General features: G+C 37.5%; 2 protein-coding genes across 5 annotated transcripts in view; both read left to right on the forward strand.

Moving 5' to 3' along the window:
• Positions 1-20,919, forward strand: part of LOC149577058 (histone-lysine N-methyltransferase ATXR4-like) — a 237,839-nt gene that overhangs the window by 18,720 nt on the left and 198,200 nt on the right. The window lies entirely within an intron of this gene.
• On the forward strand, positions 14,715-16,977 carry LOC149577059 (uncharacterized). The gene is made up of 3 exons (XM_089815010.1): positions 14,715-14,855; positions 15,596-16,300; positions 16,434-16,977. Exons 1-3 carry the CDS (start codon positions 14,715-14,717, stop codon positions 16,812-16,814), a joined length of 1,227 nt encoding a protein of 408 aa, XP_089671136.1. The 3' UTR covers positions 16,815-16,977.

Genomic DNA, 20,919 nt, shown 5'->3' on the forward strand with positions numbered 1-20,919 from the left:
CTCCTTCCTTGCTCTATAATTATTTTTATCCAAGGGAGTTTACCAAGATCCTCTAACATGAGGTCAATGCAGTGAGTGGTACAAGGGGGCCAAAATAAGTGAGGGTGTCTCTCCATAAGAAGTTTTCCTGCAGCAACATAATTTGTTGCATTATTTGTATCTATCTATACCACATTCTCACTCACATCCTTTATCACTTCATCCATTACCTCACAAAGATATTGAACATTCTTTGTTTTTCCCGAGGCATCAATTGATTTCAAAAAGCTGTGGCACTTGAAGAAAAATAAACAAACTAGTATAATGATCAATGATCTATCATAAATTCATAATTTATAAACTTAATTACTTAATCAAGATTCTAAATTTTTAAATACAAGTTGTACTTCTAAATTTTTAATGTCTACAATTACCTGATGAGGAGACAAGAAAGTTGACGAGTGTTCTACTCCTATCAGCCCAACCATTAATCATGATGGTGTAACCCTTCGCCTTCCATACCTCACACTGCTCCTTAATTGCACCTTCTGCATCAGCCACCGTTTGGGTCAAAATAGGGCCTCCTATCTTGTCAACACTAGGGGCTTTGAACCTCAGACCATAAACAGTAACAACATCAATTGCAATTTGCCAATAAGGGGACCTAAAACAAATAAAATAAAATTTAAACAAATTAGTATATTATATTATTACTATTAAATTTGAAAACAAATTAAAATAAACAAAATAAGCATATTATTGTCTCTTGAAACTTGAAAGCAAGAAAAGTAAGACATAAATTAAATAAATAAGTACCTCGCTGCATTGAGTGAAATGTTGTAGATGAAGAAGTTTCCAGGCGCCAATTTTGCATTATCATGCTTCTCCTTGTTCCAACCCATGCTCTCAAGCGATGGTTGTGCACCTGGAGCCATGCGTGGAATAAAGATGGAATCAAGTGTCAATCTTTTCTTACGAATGCGAGGCCCAATGGTCACACTCGTAGAAGCAACAGCAATAGTAGGTGGAGTAGGGGATAATGGAGAGCGAAACTAGAAGATCCCTCTTGAGCTAGTTGTGCCATTTCTTCTTGTTGCTTTTTTTCAATTCATTTTTCTTCATTTTTTCCTCTAGAAGAGCTTGCATGTCTTGCATAACATCCTGGGGTACTTAGTTGCATTTTTTAGCATTATGCCTAGGCATATGTGCTAGGTGATACTTTAATCTATTTATGCCTCCCCTGTTATATGTTACATCGCATTGCCAACATGTAACAACTCCCTTTTTGTGGCCCGTGATGGCATGTTTCCAAGCCCCATCCCTTGCTATTGCAGCTGTTTTGCATTAGGTTACATGCAGCCCTAGTTCCACTTCCACAAGGCTCACCTTGAGGCATGATGTCAATGTGGGTGCTGTTGCAATATGAATATATTATAAATAGAAAAAAATTAGCATCAAATCAAATTTTTAAACTTTAGGGCCTTCTTAGTTCTTACTTATCAAGTTTGTCATCCAGATAAATTAAAATAAATCTAAATAGTAGATACTAGAAGTAGAGACTAAAACAAATGTAAACAAAATGGAAAATTAAAAATATGAATGTAAAATAATATACAAAACAACACAAAGAGATGCAACTTGTTACTTACCTCTTTAAATTTGCACAAACAATGGAATGCAAGTAAGTTTGTAGAAGCCTCCTCCAAATGCTTCCTTAAGTTCCTCTCAATGCTTAAGTGCAAGCTACAAAGTTGCACAAACTATCAACAATCGATATGGGAGAGCCAACTAGTTTGCTAATTTCTCTCTCAAAACCCCAATACTCTTCTCTAACTCTTTCCTCTCTATCACAAGCATTAGCAAAGGGTAGAATGACCATTTTGGGTCAATGGATGTTATACAAAAAAAACAAAAAAAAATTAACCTTTCATTTTAATTTATTTTTTCTCTTTTTTACTTCAGTTGTCGGTGAGAGTCTCGAGCTCGGGACTCGGCGAGTCTGGCGAGTCTTTGGACTTGGCGAGTCCACATGGACTCTGCCAGGACTTTGCCAAGTCTGAGTCTAGAGGTCATTTGCCTCGTAAATGTGGACTTTGGCTTGGACTCGCAGTTTCCCGTAACTATGATTATTTTTTAGAAGACAATTTTGCAATTTGTACTTCATCTCCAATATATTGTTTGACCACTTGGTTCTTTGCATTTTATGCTATATGGGATGGCTTTACAAAGGCATGATTTTGTGATTGTTGTACATTGCTTGACTACTACTATACGCCCATCTTTCAAGTTGTACTAGTCTTCCTTTAAGCTGTTTGCAGTATCTTGTTTTGTCATTTGTATATTGTATGGATGCTTAGGTGCCATTCTTCTATATGGCAAAAAAAATCCTTTTAGCTCAAGTATTTCGTTTGGCAGCTTCGCTTTAAGTGGTTCATACGAGTAAGGATTCTGGTATTGAGCTATTTGGTAGTAGTGCCGTAGCACCATGGCAGGAGTGTAGTATGGTCAACCCATTGGGGCGATGACATCATAAGTTCATCCTTGTGCAACTTTCGTAGCTTATACACCATAATTCTTGGCATCTTAAAAAATCAAGAAAGTGATGCATGACATAAAGTTATGTGTAGTTTTGAAGATCTTAATTTGGTCTTGGCAATAGGGGCTCTTGACCTAGGATCTCATGAGAGGCATTACCCCTCAACCCATGAAAGGGACATTGTTGCTCCTCGACCATGTTGGAGGTGCTGCCTCCAAACCCATGCAAGGGGTGTTGTTGCTGCTCGACCTTGCTAGAGACACCAAACCCAAACTTTCATTTGATATTTGAAGTACACTATAATGTTGAGTTTGCATAGTACAAGTCATTGTGTATACTCTTTCCACTAGTCTTTTCAAATATTTCTTGATGTATACTTGGGGGGTTGATTTAGTTAGTGTACAATGCCTCTTGTAATGTTTAATAATATTGGTAAGGTAATAATTCTCCATTTCAAGTTGGTTTTCCCTCTTAGGTAGTTTTAAATGTCGTTAGGTTGATAATTGTGTCTGTCTTAGCAACTATTGAGTCCTTTAAATATGTTATGAAGGGGTTATGGTTGAGTCGAATGAACTTTAATCCTTCGCTGACCATCTTTGGTCTTCTTCTCTATGATGATTTCATGAGCTGATAAAGATATATTTTTACTGTTGTATTTGGTATGCATTGTCACTTATATTATTTCATTTATGTCATTTACCAGGAATAGTAGTAGACAACCAACAAAGCCAAATGCAATTGATGACAAAGAAGCAAGCAAACATGACAGGATGACAAATGCAACTCACATGGCAACAAAAAGAGAGATGATATCTTCTCAAGTGAAGGCAAATTGATGAGGGAAATAAACAAGATGGATTTTAAAGATGAAGAATATGACTGAATGGATGTGGAAGTTAATTGGGAAGGAGAGCTCATTTGTGCTCTATATGAGATCAAGAGGCTCAGAAAGAAGAACCAAAAACTAGAGATCAAGAGGGCAATGAATCTAGTATGGAATTAGTATGAAGCCTTGAAGTATTAGAGAAGATAATCATCAAGCTGAAAATTTAAATCTGTCATGTCCCCATTTTTGGAGGCAATTTGATTTAATTAATTTAATTAATTAGGTTCTCCAAAATAATGAATATTTTATGAGGATGACTAATTAATTATTTTAATTAAATAAATAAGTGGTATTAAGTTAATTATTTATAAAGTTATCAAATAAATAAATATTAAAAGGTAACTTTATATTTAATTAATTTAATAAAGTGACTTGAATTATAAAATATTTTATAAAGTCACTTAATAGATAAAATAAAATAATGTTCTAGAAGCTTCTGGAGAAAGTGGAGAGAAAAGAATAAATAGGCACCCCGGGCTTCATTCTAATCATCCAGTTGTTTACTTCTCTCTTGACATCAAATTGTGATTCAATCACATAGTCTATTGTGGAGCCAAGTGGTTTTAGATAGTCAATTGATCTTTGGGAACGAAAACTCCCTTGGATTAGCATAACTGAGGAAGTGAAATATCTTCTGAACGGTTGCACATTTGGAGGTGATCTTTGGGAACGAAAACTCCCTTGGATTAGCATAACTGAGGAAGTGAAATATCTTCTGAAGGATTGCACATTTGGAGATGATACTTCGGTCACTTCAGCTAAGGCATCATTGGGCCTAAGGCCATTTTCAGCATTTTAGCATTTCAAGAGGTTTTTTGGCAGGCCGAAAAAGTAGACCCGAAAAACCAGTCCGGAAAAAAGCAGGCCGAAAAAGCAGGTGGAAAAAGTAGTCCGGAAAAAGCAGGCCGAAAAAGCAGACCCGAAAAAAAAGCAGGGGGAAAAAGTAGTCCGAGAAAAGCAATCCGAAAAAGCAAAACGAAAAAAGCAAATTCTGGAAAAAAAGCAAGCAACAAGGGTAGCAGCTAGAGAGGCATGACTTGGACACTTGAGGAGGTTATTTTCTGTTAAGTGGTATTGCAATTCATCTATTTTCTAAGGCAACTTCATATACCAGGTGTGAGGTGTTCTTTTCATAGTTGCCTTTCACTATAGGGTGCTGTTGTAATTGTCATTTTATATCAGACCTATCATTTATTAATAGATACATCATTCATTGTTGCATTTCTCACAATGGTATCAGCAATCCATGGCTTTAGTTATATTTAATCATGCATGTGATTACCGAACCGCTGTAGGGGAGTATTGAAGTTAGATATTTAGTTTTGCATTAGTTTTCATTGGCAGCTGTAGGTGCATATTACTTACCAGCAATCAACATATTTTGATATCTTTGTAAATGCCAAGAGTCTTGGCTAACTTAGTATGAATATTGTATTGGATACTCATTCTCAATCAAGGAGGTACAATTGTTGGTCATTAATAGTTGTCTTTGAGCGTTAATATATCATTTCTTATCAGCCAGTTAGTTGCATACCAACTGTTTGTTAAAATACCAGTTGGTTGTAAGTTCTCTTTTTGGCATAAATAATGTTATAATTTTGCATACTAAGTGTTTATATTAATGCCACTTGGTTGTAAGTGCATTAATGCCATCCTAGGTTGCATCCAAAGTATTTGTCATAATTACTAATTGCTGTAGCTGCATTTTGCAAGTAGTTTAAGTCACATATATGTATTGAATATTGCCAAAATTAGTTGCACATTCATATTAGGTCATTGTTTAGACAATCTGGAGTCTTTTTGTAAGCATTCTCTTTGAGGCAAATCCAAACAAGAATCACTGCAGCAATCTGAAAAGTTATATCAGTCAGATGACCCTTGCTTGCAAAGTGTTTGACAAAATGTCAAACAACTGAAGCATAAAGATTTTTTGGTATTTGAAGAAGTTATAACCTTTTGGGGTTATTACAAAATCGAATAAGAATACACAATTAAAGAGGAAGTGAGAATCCACTTAGTGAAAAGGGAAGAAAAATACTAAAAGCTAGAGGACAAAATTATCTCCTCTAGAAAGCAATTGGAGAAATTAAGTGCCCAATTGAATAAAGAATTGAAGAATGAGGAGATTATGGAAATGTTAGACAATACTCTCAATTCACCAAGATTGGCTTATAATTAGAGTGGTGTGGGCTATAAAAAAGGTCAAATTTCAAAAACCATACAATCCTCAAAGAAGACAAATGCAAAAGAGCCAAAGAGTTAGGCGTATGCCCTTGAAAGCTCCATTATTAATAGCAACAAGAAGCAAAATAATACTTAACAAAATACCTGTTGCTAAAATCTTGCACAAGTGTAAACTTTAAGTAGTGAAGATAAAAGTCCATAATGTTGTTCATTTCATACAAGAATGTCCTTGTTTCATCGATAAAAAAAGAAGAAGATACAATTGATGTTTGCAAATGATGAAATGAGATATAGTGCTGAAAATGTCTCTCACACATTTGATTGTGAGAGTAGCCCCTAGACTGCTGCTACGAGTTCCTACTTTTTGAAAGTAAATAACATGATAGAATTAAAAGAGAAAGGAAAGTTTCATGGGCACCAGTCATTCTCTGTAATGACTGGTCATGTTGTGTCTTCTCGTTCCTGCTTGATTGCTGCTCCGTATCGCATTCCCTCCAAGCTTCCAAATCCTGCATAATGAGAGAGAAAATGTTAGATCTGATGGATCTAAGCAATGCTAGTATCTTACCTTTCGATCACTTTCATATTCCTAAAATGCTGCGCATTTTCATGAAATAAGAACGCATACCAACAATAAAGGAAGCAAGCAAACATATCAAAACTTTTTATTGCTAACGTGTTTGTTCACTGTGCAGTGTCCTGTTTCTAACATATATGCGGATATAACAGTAGGCTCCCACAAGGGTTTTTGAGCCCGTACTTTTTAGAAACAGGACAAATATGAAACTGTTCAATTTCAAGCCTCAACATATATACAACAGAGAAGATGGCATTCAGAAGTAACAAAAAAATGTAATGAGTACAACTTCAGCACCTTCTAAGATCAAAGACAAGAAAGGGGAAAGTAAAAGCAGAGTCAAAAGAGGATACTAGATATGCATACAAGAGCTGTTTTATACATCCAAAGATACAAAGATAGGTAAACAAGTGAGTGGAGAACACTTTCAGAAAGTGACCAGCAGTGTATATATAAAAAATGCGGAGTTATCAACAGGTAGACAGAACAGTTCAGAAATGCATTCAGGTTTCTATTCTTGGGTAATTTATATTTGGATAATGTGTTAGATATCTTTTAGATCTACAGATAACGGAAATTGCAGCGATATATAGTCATAAGTCAAAGACATTATGAGAGCATGTGACATAGCTTCAATCCACTAGGAGTCTCAATTTGAAACGAAATGGTCATGACTGTAGTCATCAAATACAGACAAAGTAATGAGTCCAAATGATCATGTCAATAGAATTCTGCTCATATGAATAGTGCATCTAAAGTTAGAGAAACATATAAATATTCATGGAGCTGTCAAGTCATATGATCCTACAACATAAGACAGATAGTTTGGTGCATGAAAAGTGATGAGAGTTTTGATCATAGTACGAGATGCTAAATGCATGGAATTTTGCATACAAAAATGACTTCAAAACAAATGATGAGTTACATTTAATAAGTAAAATCAAAATAGTCATAGTGCTGCTACAAGAAAATCAGAACAACATTTTCAGTCGTCAGTAATATCAAAGTGAAAACCGTGTAATGTTCTTGGTCTCATTGAATAACTGATATATATGCTGAAGTGGAAGTAGTTATATAACGTGAACAAGAATCAAGTATATCGGATTTTCATTCAGAGAAAATTATCAGACTTTTATATCAGAAAAGGCCATGGAAAAGGAACGTTGCATACCTTGATTATCTTCAACAATGTCTTGAAAAAAAAATGTGCCCATAAAATTGCAGATTTCGATCTGTTATTTGAGCCCAAGAAAGTGCAGCAAGTTCTTTGTTTTTACCTTCAAAACTGTCCATTTCCTTTTCTCTGTCGTCGGTAAATATTGTATAGCCGACAAGGTGTGCGTCAGGATGTATCCCGTCGGTATATGCTCCTTCAGGAAGGTTCTTGTTATGCAGCGACATGTATGTGGCCGGCGGACCCCTTCGGGAAGTATTTATACACCCTCTGGGATTATTGTAATCATCATTTGTATGTAATGTCTTTGGCATATGCGAATAATACAAGGAGTTCTACTGTTCTTATCTATTATCTGTATGCATTGATTCATTTACCACAGTACAGTATCAAGCACTCACCGTACGATGATCACACTAGCTAGTAGCTACCGTACGGTAGCCTTTTCACTGTGACTGTACGACATATAAACACTCCTAGAAGCACTGTACAGTATGATAAGTATGGGCAATTCTGAGCAAGACCTTGTATGGTGACCAAGCTAAGTCACATGCATGCATACAACATTCCTTTTAATGCCTCCATACACAGGATAGATATGTACCGTATGGTAAACAAAGGAGTCTGGCAAATATCGAATAGCTGAGAATAGAGCACCGTACGCCAAATCTAGTAGATGCCAACATCTGTACGGTTGGAGCAATAACATTAATTAGTACGGACAGGAGTATAATGCAATTCCAATGCAATTAGGGCACAAGTTATTAAGGGTTGGCAATACAAGCATGGCGTTTTCAGGTCCATGGCATGTAGAGAAAGCTTGCAGATGGAGTATAAGTTCTAGAACAAGCATATTGTGGAAGGCGCCCAGTTGGATTAATAACGCATAGACTAGAAGTTGTGAATTGATGCAATCAGGAAGGCAAGTAGAGGAGCGCAACCGTACAACGTCCAGAAATAGATACAGGAGTAAGGATAAAGGGCCAGCGTCCGTACAAAGGTCAGGAGGGGAAATTTTGCAGCCGTATAGAATAAGTAACTGACCTAACGACAATATATTCAGCAAACTGATAAAGGTGTATTAGGTATGCAATTAGTCGGAAAGAGGGTTTGGAGGAAGCAACTTGATCAGGATTTAGCTATGAGTCAGGATGTGCAGGCAGGACCTTCTGAAGCACGACCATGCAGAAAGGACAAGGGAAAGCAAAGGGTCAAAGTACAGAATCAGCCAGAGCTGCAGACAACGCCGTAGAATGTAGCATTCGAAGGGTTGAATGGGTTGGACTGTAGGAAATGGTGGAACGAGAATTTGGATACTCAACTCGTCAAAGCAAGCATCCGAAAGGCACAGGTTGAGTGGGCAATCCGGATGCCAGTTTTTTGTATCCGAGACTTCAAAGGTGTATTGCGTCCCATGATTGAGGCTTATGATAGGCACTCCTGGAAGAGTTCAGTTCCATATTTGGGGTACAATGTGGTCATTTCGTTCTGGCCAGTTGACTTTACCAGAGTATTTGGCATACCAGGCACGGCACAAGGAGGCAAGAAAATTGACAGTAAGCCACAAAAGATGGACAAGGAGAGGAAGTTGCAGCTGGTACAGTTAGTATGCAACGACCAGGTACAACAACAGAAAGATGCCCTTTATTGGCACTTCGAGGGAAAGAAGGTTGCAGAAATCTGACATCAGAGAAGGCCATTGGAAGTGCCTCATGGACGTGGTAAAGAGTAGACTGACAAGATCAAGTAGGGCGTCAGACATTTCCTTTCCGTTGGTCAGTATGATGAACAGACTCATGAACGGGAAGGTGTACGACTGGGCTTCTCTTTTGGCCACACGTATGGATGAGTTCATGACATTGCAACATAAAACATTTTATATGCTGCACTATGCCATTGGATTCTTTCTGGAGGCATCTGCGAGGATGATACCCCAAGAAAAGTTGGAAATTCAGCCAAGTCCGGTAGTACTTGGCGAGCCTCCGATAATGCAATGGAGGTATTTAGACTCACCTGCAAGGAAAAAGGGCGTTGGTTAGAAGAGGGTGCGATAGGAGATGGAGGAATCAGGCAACACTGATAGTGGCTGCCAGGATACATCTTGTGAGGAGGACGAGTCGGAGGATATGGAGGAGGTGGAGCAGGATGAGGAGGAAGATGATGAGGAAGAGGATGAGGAGGAAGATGATCAAAAAAAAGTTGAGTGCCAGGAGGTCACTTTGATGCTAAAAGAAGTAGTGGAGGAGAACTCTTAGATCAGAGTTGATTTGAAGGTTTGGATGGATCAAGTGTATCAGCTTCGACGCAGCTGATCTTCATAGTCTGAGACACAACCTTCTTGTTCATGATGTCTATGTTGTTTTTATGAATAAATGTAATTAGTTGTTTTGAATTTTGCTGTGTTGTCGTCTGGAGACGACTTTTCTTTTTTTGGGGGGATGATGTTGTCGGTAAATATTGTATAGCCGACAAGGTGTGCGTCAGGATGTATCCCGTCCGTATATGCTCCTTTGAGAAGGTTCTTGTTATGTAGTGACATGTTGTATGTGGCCGACGGACCCCTTCGGGAAGGTTCTTCGAAAAGTATTTATACACCCTCCGAGATTATTGTAATCATCATCTGTATGTAATCTCTTGGCATATGCGCGTAATAAAAGGAGTTTTGCTGTTCTTGTCTATTGTCTGTATGCATTAATTTCTTTACCCCAGTACGGTAAACATTCTCATGGCGGCCCAGTAAGGAAGACAAGTAGAAAATGCATGCTACAGCACAAAGAAAGTGCCCAGATTTCTTCTTTGTGAGCAGCAAATGTCTGCTACAACAGCAAAAACGTGTAGAGAAAATACCCAAAAAAGAGCAAAATAATGATCTTCATTTTTGAGCAAAGGATGTGCCCTGAAATTGCAGATTTCGATCTGCGTTCAAAGCTTAAAGAAGAGCATAAAATCTGCTCTTTAATGGCACAAACAAAATGCCCAGAAAATCAGAACAGCAAGAGGAACAAAGCCAATAGGAGCCCAAAGGTCTTCATATTTGCCTAGCTATTACAAAAATGCCCAGCAAATAATACATGTAAATGGCAGCCATAGAGCAGAGAATAACCTACGTTTTGATGCCAAGGAGAAGAGGAAAACAGGCCCAGAAAATAGAAAGAAAACTCTAGCAGATATTTCTATTCTTTTCTCTCCTCCAAACCCTCATTTTTCCAGCCGGCTAGGGCTCATGTGAAGACCAAATCATGAAATGAATGAAGTTTTTAGGTTACCTTTTCCTAATATCTTCTTTCATTCATGTGAATGAGAGAGATAAAAGGTTTTGCCTTTAACATTTCATTTTTTTGAAAATCTTCTAAGTCCATAGTTCACTTGGGTAGAAGAATAAAAGACTTTGCCTTATGTTTCAAATTTGCTAAGTATGCAAATATCCAAAATTTTAAAGTTCCCCATTTCATTAATGTAAAATATCAATATTGATTAAAGTGATGATTTTATAAATCACTTTATTTGTATTTGATATTAAAAGCCTTACAATATTTTTTAATTTTTAACATTATAAAAATATTAATTAATTATAATATAATTTAAATATTTTTGAGAAAATTATAACTTATTATTAATAAATATATTATATTGACATTCTTAATTGATTTAATGGTTAGTTAATAATATCAATATAATTAGTATTTGTTAATAATAATTATTAAATTCTCATTTTGAATATTAAATATGTTACTCATAATTTTTATAGTTTTATATATTAACGATTAATAGATATCTTTCGTAAAATGCTGAAAGGATATGGAAGCAAGTTGCAGACATTTTCAGGTTGAGGGGAGTTATTGCATTTTAGAGACTTTTTGGGAGGTCTTTTTGGGATAAGATTGCATTTGATGAGGAGCAATTATGATGATATTATGAGGTCAGAACTTTTGGGCCATTTGTACACCTTTTGAAGTCTTTTTGGGGGCTCAAAAAAATGCTTTTTTGACTGAGCTCGTCCAAGGAGTGGGTGTTTTGCATTTATGATGCAAGTTGGCTATAAAATGCATAAGTATTGAGATTTGGGCTTCTGTAAAGGGTTCTAGAATTCTGATTATGCAGAGGAGATTTTCGTGACATATTCTTGTGTCCTTGGTATTTTCTGCATCTTTTGTGATTCAGTTCTAAGATACTTGATATATGTACTGAGTCAGTTAGTGATAGTTTTTTACTTTGGATATTCAGCCTTAATCCTTTCTGTTACTATGTGTGAGTAATATTTGATTGATAAAATGTTATGTGAGTTTTAGGAGTCTTAATCATTCTGTCTCAGTTGTCACCTAGTTGCAGTTTATACTTTTGTTTTGCAGGCTATAATTTGTGTTCTGCCGTTTTGGGACTGTTATGTGAATGTTTTCATGTTTTCCGTAACTCTCATTATCAGGACCTTATTATGAAATACTAATGCAAGCTAGTATAGGATCTAAGTGTGGATCAACAAGGGGAGCTTCACTGTTTTGTTAACAGTCATATCTTCAGTTTTCATAAGCTTTTTGGTGTATCACCTGTTAGCTAGTTTTAGTTTTAGGTTTCTTTCTGCATCTTTCTCCCTTTTCCTATCAAGTTCAGTTCGTTTTAAGTTACGAGAGCAAATAGGTGATTATCCAATAGGAACCGGCTTAGAACTCGGAGATTCACTCCTATTTCTGGTATACCCACAACCCAGGAATGTTTCCATGTTTCTCGGAGTGACTGAGTTTTAGGATTTAGTCAGGGTGCAACTTTTACAGATAACAATTTTGACACACCCGGTGGGAGTGTTCTTTTTGATTAGATTCTTTTAGAATTGATTTTACAACAGTTTTATTGATGTTTTTGCTTATTCTAATATGTTGTCAGTAAAAAATAGACCTGTTTAGAGGTTATTTTGTTGCATATTTGGCAACTCAATCTCATGGTTATGAAAAGTAGTGTTGTATGAGACGAATTGAGACTAGAAGCTCAAAATCTTTTGAGTATTTAGAGCTTTCTTCACCAAAAAAAAGAGGGAGAACACTTCAGAGAACTCCTTCAAAGAGAAACCAATCTACGCCACCTGGTATAGGAGATAGACTGTTGTTGTCATACGGAAGGAGAAGGAAGCATTCAAACAAAGAGGTTAGAATGCATTCGGCCTCACCATCTTTAAGAATAGGGTCCTTGTCTCTATTTTCTACATCTTTTTCAGCAGCACAAAGTACTATACATCCAACAAGTGTGGTTGGAATAGTTTCAAATCAGCAGGTACTTGTACCACCAATAGCTAGGGCAAGGCAGTTTGCCTTTGTACCTTTTAATCAAGGCAGCCCTTTAAATCTTGCTCAACATGATGATATTCCCCTAGCAACATTAAAAAGTTTGCCAAAATATACAGGAGAAGGGCAAACCACAATATTAGAGCATATTAGAGATATGGCAACCTTGTGTTATGCCCATCATATCACGCAAGATAATGTAGTAGTAAGATTGCTAGCAACCTCTTTGAGGGGGAAAGCACTTCAATGGTTTGGAGGACTAAACATGGGTTCTATTGCCACGTGGGATGACTTAGGAGATGCTTTGAGCATAAATTTTGAAGACAAGTCAGACTATTTGTCCTTAATGGAGCAGTTGACTACTATCAAAAGGGTCCCTCAGGAACAAATGACCGATTTCAACATGAGGTTCCAAAGAACTTGGAATAGAATTCCAATTCAAGTTAGTCCTTCAGTTGAACATGCCTTTTTGTATTATTTAAAGAGCCTGAATAGTGATATATCAGTTTTAATTCAGTGTATGGGAGGAATCTCACTACCACAATCATATGACTTAGCTGTGAGGGCAGAAAATTGTCTAATTCAAGCAAGAAAGATAGCCCCTAGACTTCCTATGCCATACTTCCTAATATTCAACCAAATATGCCTAAGTTGCCGATTCGGGTTCGGGGACGGGTTCGGGTTCAGGTTTCGGTTCGTGGGGTCGGGCAATTTTTTTTTTCCCCATTTGGGTTCGTGGGTGGGTTCGTTAGTGTATATATATATATATATATATATATATATATATATATATATATATATATATGCAAAAAAAATATAAACTCATATAGTTGTAAAAGTAAAACTAAGTCATTCCATAGTATGAATATATCAATGTTACTTGATTATTGATCAATGCCAAATGTCAAAGATAAACATTAAATACTCACTCATTAATCTATGCTAATGTTGTAAATAAAATCTCTGATACCGATTCGTGGCCCTGCTCCCTGGCTTCCGCATCTGATACGAACGGATGCGGGAAGCCTCCGGATGCGCTGTGGGTGCTGCCCGGAAGCCACCCGCAGGCATCCTGATGCGGGTGGAAGCTGATACTTAGCTTCCACCCGCATCCGGATGCCTGCGGGTGGCTTCCGGGCAGCATCCGCAGGGAATCCGGGAGCATCCGGACGCATCCGCGGGAGTTAGGCGGAAAACTAATTAAATAAAGTATATTTTAACTTAAAACAATGAAAAAACATGTGACTAAAAGCATTTTTTCACAATAAAACCCTAAAACGACCCTAGAAGACAACATAGAAGCATTCACAAGAGTCATTTTAGAGTTTTGTTTGCACCTACAGCCACTCCTTCATTGTGAAGCTAAGTTCAGCATTTTTGAAGAGGATTGATCGAAGAGGGAGAGATAGCTTTCTCAAAGAAGTTTAAACCATTCAAGGTAAGTGATCAATCCTTTTCTTGAGTATTTAGATGAATTTTTTTGAGTTTTTGATGATTTTTTTAAGTTCTTGAAGATTTTTTTAAAGTTTTTTTTCAAATTTTTTTTTTTGAAAGATATGTAGAAGCAACTTCGGGTATCTATTTTAGTAGTTTTTCTCACTTCTTTCCACTTGTATGCATGATCATTGATGTTCATTGTTGTTAGGAACTAATTAAAATTTCTTTATTTTCCTATAAAATAGGTTGCAAAAAACTAGACAAGAATGGATACCGGTGGTAGTGCTAGTCAAAGTTCAGTGGGGGGCCAAGGAGGGGAAGGGACTGATAATTTCAAAATTGATGTAGGTTCTCCTTTGTGGAGACATACAACACGGATATCACAGGTTTCAAGAGGTGGCTCATACTATTGGAAGTGCAATTATTGTCAAAGTAACAAAGGAAAACCTTTCAATAGCTCATATTCTCGAGGGAAGCTTCATTTTATGGGCCCTGCTGGCAAAGGATTTGGAATGTGCAAAGGCAAAAATGGTACTGGGATGACTAGCGCGGAAATACTTTCATTTGTAAGAGAACAAGAAGCTGCTGATGCATTGATCAATAGATCAAAAAAAAGCTACTATCAAGGTCCTTCCTCAAAGAGCAAGCCAAAGACACCCACTGAACCAATGGCATCCTCCCAACACCCATTCTTGCAGGTACCTGTGCCAGAAGAGGATGAGGAAGAAGTGGAAATTTCAACCCGTAAAAGAGGCCCATTGGACACCGCATTTAAAATGGGGGCAAGAGACCGTGCTGATGAAGCTATTGCACGTTGCCTCTATGCGAATGGGCTTTCTTTCAACTTGGTGAGATCACCATATTGGAAGGAAATGGTGGCAGCAATCAAAGAATCACCAGCTGACTACACAAGCCCAGGCTATGAAAAGGTGCGTACAACTTTATTGCAACAAGAGAGGGCACATATAGAGAGAGACCTTCAACCAATCAAAAAATCTTGGAAAACTTCGGGTCTAACTATTGTGTCAGATGGTTGGAAGGATACAAGAAACCGGCCACTGATTAATGTGATTGCAATTTCCCCCAAAGGGGCAATGTTTTTGAAGGCCATTGATTGTGAAGGGCAAGTGAAGGATTCGGAATTCATTTCTAGAATTCTCATTGAGGCCATTGAGATGGTGGGTAGTGAGAATGTGGTACAGGTGGTCACTGACAATGCCAAAAATTGCAGGGGTGCAGGTGCTTTAGTTGAGAGTCGGTATGACCATATTTTTTGGACTCCATGCACTGTTCACTCCCTTAACTTGATCATGCAGAGGATTGGCACTGAAGTAGATTGGGTGAAGAAAATATATGAAGAGGGGGAGGACATACAGATGTTTGTGACCAACCACCACATGTCACAATCCATTTTTAGAACATACTCCAAATTGGAGTTGCTGAAGGTAAATTAATTTTTTTAAATTACTAAGTTTCATGGTTTTGTAATTTAGTTAGAAATTAAAATTTATAATTATATTGTCAATTGACATATTGTTAACTTGCTTAGGTTGCTGAGACCCGTTTTGCATCTCATACAATCGTTATGAGACGACTCCTCAAGGTAAAAGATGAATTAAGTCAAATGGTCATCGGTCATCAATGGGGTGTATGGAAGATCTCAAATTCAGAAAGAGGACAAAGGATCAGGAATTTGATCTTGAATGAGAGTTGGTGGGCTCGTGTGGCATATGTATTGGATTTCACCGAGCCCATCATGACTATGCTCCGTTTTGCTGATACAGATACACCTTGCTTAGGGGATGTGTATGATGGCATGGACACCATGGTTGAGAAGGTAAAACATTCTATACAAGCACATGAGAGTGACCCCACACAATGTGAAGCCTTATGCAAACAAGTGCAAGCAATTATCAACCATCGTTGGAATAAGATGACTACCCCATTGCACCTCCTTGCATATGCCTTATCTCCTAGGTACTATAGTGAGGAGATAGCTGGTATGCCGAATAGAGTTGCACCATTTGCGGATGAGGAGGTTGCTGAGGGGTGCCACAAAGCCCTTTCAAGACTCTTCCCACTAGAAGAAATGCATGAAAAAGTGAGGGAAGAATTTGGGTTGTTTGCTTCGGGGTTAAAGCATTCTCCATTTGCACTAAAGGACCAAAATAGAATGGGAGCTATCACATGGTGGTACATGTATGGTCAACCTTTCAAGCATCTTCAACCTCTTGCAATCAAAGTCCTATCACAAGTAAGTTTTTTATTTTGTTTTGTAAATTTGTTTTAAAATTTTATGTTTACACTTGCATTGTAGAATTTAGTGTTTCACACATTCTATAAAATTAATTTGCTTTTCATTTGTATGTTTTGTGACAACTATATAGGTTGCTAGTTCTTCTGCTGCTGAAAGGAATTGGAGTACATACTCCTTTATCCATTCGGTGAAGCGCAACCGGTTAGGCTCCAAGAAAGCTGAGGACTTGGTCTTTGTCCACACCAACTTGCGTCTTTTGTCACGTAAGAATGATCATTACAAGGAAGGGGCAACAAAGCTTTGGGATGTAGCCCCTGAGTGTGCAGATTTGGATGCAACACTTCATGATCTTGTTACAGTTGGAGACGGTGATGATGTTAGTGTGGCACGTGGTGCATCTAGCATAAGTGGAACCATGCTTGGTTCAAATGATCTTTCAGCAGTTGGAGATGACAATGAGAATGTGGATTTTCTTGCAAATCCCTATGATTCAGAGCCAGACTCTGATTGATTGAATCTTCAGACTTCAATCATTTACCATGTTTTTAAATTTTATTTTGTTGGAATCTTGAACATGACCTATTTGAACTTATTGTTTAAGAGTCAAGACTAAACGCTAATGTTGGACAAACACATATTGATATTGATATATGAATATCATATGAATTTTGAAATATCTTGAATTTTGTTTAAGGGTTCAATTAACTGTTAAGTATCATAGATTCATAGTCATATTATGCTTTATCAAATGATTTGTTTTTGTATCTTTATTCCATTTCGTTGCATATGTTAATATTATAATATTATATATATATATATATATACGTTTCCTCCCGCATCCGCATCCAAAAAAAAAAAAAATCCCCGCATCCCATATCCGCTTCCGGAATCCGCTTCGGAATCCGCATCCGAATCGGTAACTTAGAATAAAATCATACATTGAATTACTAAAATGCATAATGGAATTTCAAAACATAGACTACTTCATCAGATTGATAGATAATAAATAATGACTTAATAAAGTTTGAAACTGTGAAACATAGTGATAAATCATAAATGACTCAATGAGTCAATGACAAATGTTTAAACATAGTTTATCAAAGATGCAAATGCCCTTCAAGGGTCAAATGGGTCATCAAAATATGAGGGATCAATGGCTTCATCCTCATCTATATCATTGACATTTTCCACATCATTGGAACCCAAACCGGTTCCACTAGCCCCAGATGCAGCCACATCCTCCTCCTCGTCCTCCTCAACATCTAGCAAGGCAATTTTAGATATATCTTGGATAGTCATATCCAAGTTAGAAGTCTCAGGTAGTACATCCCACAACTTCTTTGGTCCCTTCTTATATCCTGGATCCTTGTGTGATAAGAGGCGCCAGTTGTTGTGAATAAATACCAAGTCCTCTGCTTTCTTTGAACCCAACCGGTTACGCTTCACTGAGTGGATAAAGGAGTATGTACTCCAATTCCGCTCAGCAACAGAAGAGCTTGCAACCTAGAGAGACAACCAACAAATTTTAAAAAATTAGCTAAGTAATTTTACAATACAATAGGAATTTAAGAGTGCTAATTTGACAAGCTAAGTGGCCATAAGAAAAGGAAAAAAAACTTAAATACATACTTGTGACAAGATCTTAATGGCAAGAGGTTGGAGGTACATGTAACTTTCCCCATGTAAGTACCACCATCCAATGGCATCCAATTTACTTTGGTCATTGATTGCATCAGGCTCTGCATTTTTGCTTGAGACAAAATCAACAAACTCTCTCCTAACATTTGATGCCACATCAGGATCAGTAAAGAGCCTGTTAAGTGCCCTCTTATACCTAGTAGCAACTTCAAGATCTCTATATGGTGCCACTCTACCAGGAATAGCAAGTATCTCACTGCTATAATATCTAGGAGAAAGTGCATATGCCAAGAGGTGTAAAGGTGTAGTCATCTTGTTCCAACGATGTAGAACAATTTTCTCCACCTTAGTGTACAAGGTATCAGGATCCTGCTCTCTCCTCTGAATGACCTGGGATGTCAAATGATGTACATGTAAGTTGTCTTGATGTAGTGTTAATAACTTAATTAAAATCAAAAATCAAAATCTCTCAATAAACAAGGATAAAGTATTGTATAAAAATTTAAACTTACCGATTTCATTCTTTCTAGCATAGAGTCCATGGCATCATATATGTTCCCCAAACAAGGCTCATCCGTGTCGGCATACCGAAGCATAGACATGATGGGCTCGGTGAGTTCTAATGCATATTCCATCCTATTCCAAAAATTATCACTCAAGATCAAATCCTTTACAGTTTTGGCCTTTTCTGTATCAGCTTGCTTCCATCCACCCCATTTGTTGCTAATAACCATTTGACCCAATGCCTCTTTCACCCTCACAAGTCGTCTAAGGACGATTGTGTGTGAAGCAAACCTTGTTTCAACAACCTATTACCATGTTAATTCAAATTGTAAGTCAATATGATAAGTTGATAACACAAAAATTTAAGAATATGTATTAAATTTTGTAAAGTATGACACAAAAATTAATATGATAAATGAAGCTAAATAAAGTTTAAAATTTACCTTCAATAATTCCAAGCGGGAGAAAGTTTTGAAAATTGCTTGTGACATATGGTGGTTTGTCACAAACATTTGGATCTGCTCACCCTCCTCATACACATTTTTCATCCATTCAATTTGGCTGCCCATTGTTTTTATCACCAAGTTCAAGGTGTGGACAGTGCATGGTGTCCAAAAGATATGCTCATATCGTGCTTCTACCAAAGCACCTGCAGCCTTACAAACTTTAGCATTGTCCGTTATTACTTGGACAACATTGTCAACTTCCACGGACTCTATGGATTCAATGAGAAGTTGGGCAATAAAATTTGCATCCTTTACTTGCCCTTCACAATCAACCACCTTCAAAAACATTGCCCCCTTGGGGCAAACAGCAATCACATTTATTAATGGACGGTTTTTGCAATCTTTCCATCCATCAAAGACAATGCTCACCCCCGTTTGGATCTAAGAATCTCTTATTGGTTTGAGGAGGTTTTCTACATTCTTTCTCTCCTTATGCAATATGGTGGTTCTCAACTTTTCATATCCAGGGGATTGGTAACTATGAGGTGCATCATTTATTGCTTTCACCATCTCTCTCCAATAAGGGGATCTCACTAGATTGAATGAAACACCATTTGTAATGAGGCAACACCCAACCTTTATGTCAGCAATTTCTCTCTTGTCATTTTCAAATGCCATATCTAATGGGCCTCTCTTGCGGGATGCGGGTGTTTCTATTTCATCTTCATCCATAGATTGGGTAGGTAGGAAGGGATGTGGTTTACTAATTGTTTGAGAGGGTGGTGTTGGTGGTATTTGCTTTGACTTATCTTTTTTTGCCTTTGACACTAACCTATCAGCCTCTTCTTGTTCTTTTAACATGCCTGCTATTTGAGGAGCCGACAACCCTTTTTTACCTCCCTCTGGGGGCCCCTCACACATGGAAATCCCTTGACCTGGTGGACCTATCAAATGATGTTTAACCCGGAAATAGGAGCTTCTATATTGGTTTTGGCAAAAATTGCATTTCCATATATACCCTCCCCCACCAGCACATTGCTCAATTCTTGTTGTATACTTCCACAAAGGAGAGCCTTTATCAATTTTAAATCTTTGGGATCCCACCCCACCCACTGAACCCTGACTACTCATTCTTGGATTCTTGCAATCTATAAAAACAAATTTAAAAAAATATTTCAAAACTTATACAAAACTTGATAAAAATTTAGAACAATAAATATAAAAAATTTAAAAAACTAAAAACAAACTATGAAAGAAGCAAAAGGAAGGATCAAATGCATACCTGGAACACTCAACACTGATTATTTGAAAGATTTGAGACTCCACAAACAATTTCTACAACCTTCTCTTCAAACTTGCAAAATGGCCACACCAAAATGAGAGAGCAAAATGACAAAGCAAATGAGAGATTAGATGAATGAAATGCATCTAATAGGCCTTACTTTAGGGTTTGGCAAAAAAAATAATGAATTTTTTTTTTTTTTTATTGCTTTTTTGGGCCACTTTTTGGCCCCACCTGCCATGGGTCCGCCTGGATTCGCCTGGGTTTGCGACCGGTCCGGGCAGGGTCCGCATTTTGGCCTGCGGGTCCTCGTAGGCCAAAATGCGGACCCTGCTCAGACCGGCTGCGGACTCGGGCTCGGATCCGGACCTGAATGAATCCGGACCCGGACCCAAGCTCCAGGGTGCAAATCCGGTAACTTAGAAATATGCCACTCATCATTCCTCCTTTTGCAACATTACCTATTGTTCCAACATTACAGATTGCTGCGACAAGTGATTCAATTGCTGCAGGGCCATCTCAAGAGGTACAACAGATTAAAAGTAGTCAATAAAAGATGGAAAATATTTTGCAAACTATAGGGAATGAGTTGGTAAGCATCAAGAGGCAACAATACCAAGGACAACCACCTTACCAACAACAGAATCAAGGTGGAAATCCATATTACCAACAACAGATAGGAGGGCAGCAACAATATAATCAAAGTGTGAGGCCACCTTATCAGAATAACTATTAAGGGAATAAAC

Source organism: Cupressus sempervirens, chromosome 1 (genome assembly GCF_028749045.1).
Source record: "Cupressus sempervirens isolate cs-2001-9-10 chromosome 1, ASM2874904v1, whole genome shotgun sequence".
Classification (NCBI taxonomy): Eukaryota; Viridiplantae; Streptophyta; class Pinopsida; order Cupressales; family Cupressaceae; genus Cupressus; species Cupressus sempervirens.

What these genes read in the sequence shown, in the direction of transcription:
- LOC149577059 (XM_089815010.1), top strand. Translation starts at nt 14,715, where the DNA reads ATGGCATCCTCCCAACACCCATTCTTGCAGGTACCTGTGCCAGAAGAG. An exon ending in ACCGTGCTGATGAAGCTATT is followed by an intron (nt 14,856 to 15,595) that starts GCACGTTGCCTC and finishes TAACTTGCTTAG; the next exon opens with GTTGCTGAGACCCGTTTTGC. An exon ending in CAATCAAAGTCCTATCACAA is followed by an intron (nt 16,301 to 16,433) that starts GTAAGTTTTTTA and finishes ACAACTATATAG; the next exon opens with GTTGCTAGTTCTTCTGCTGC.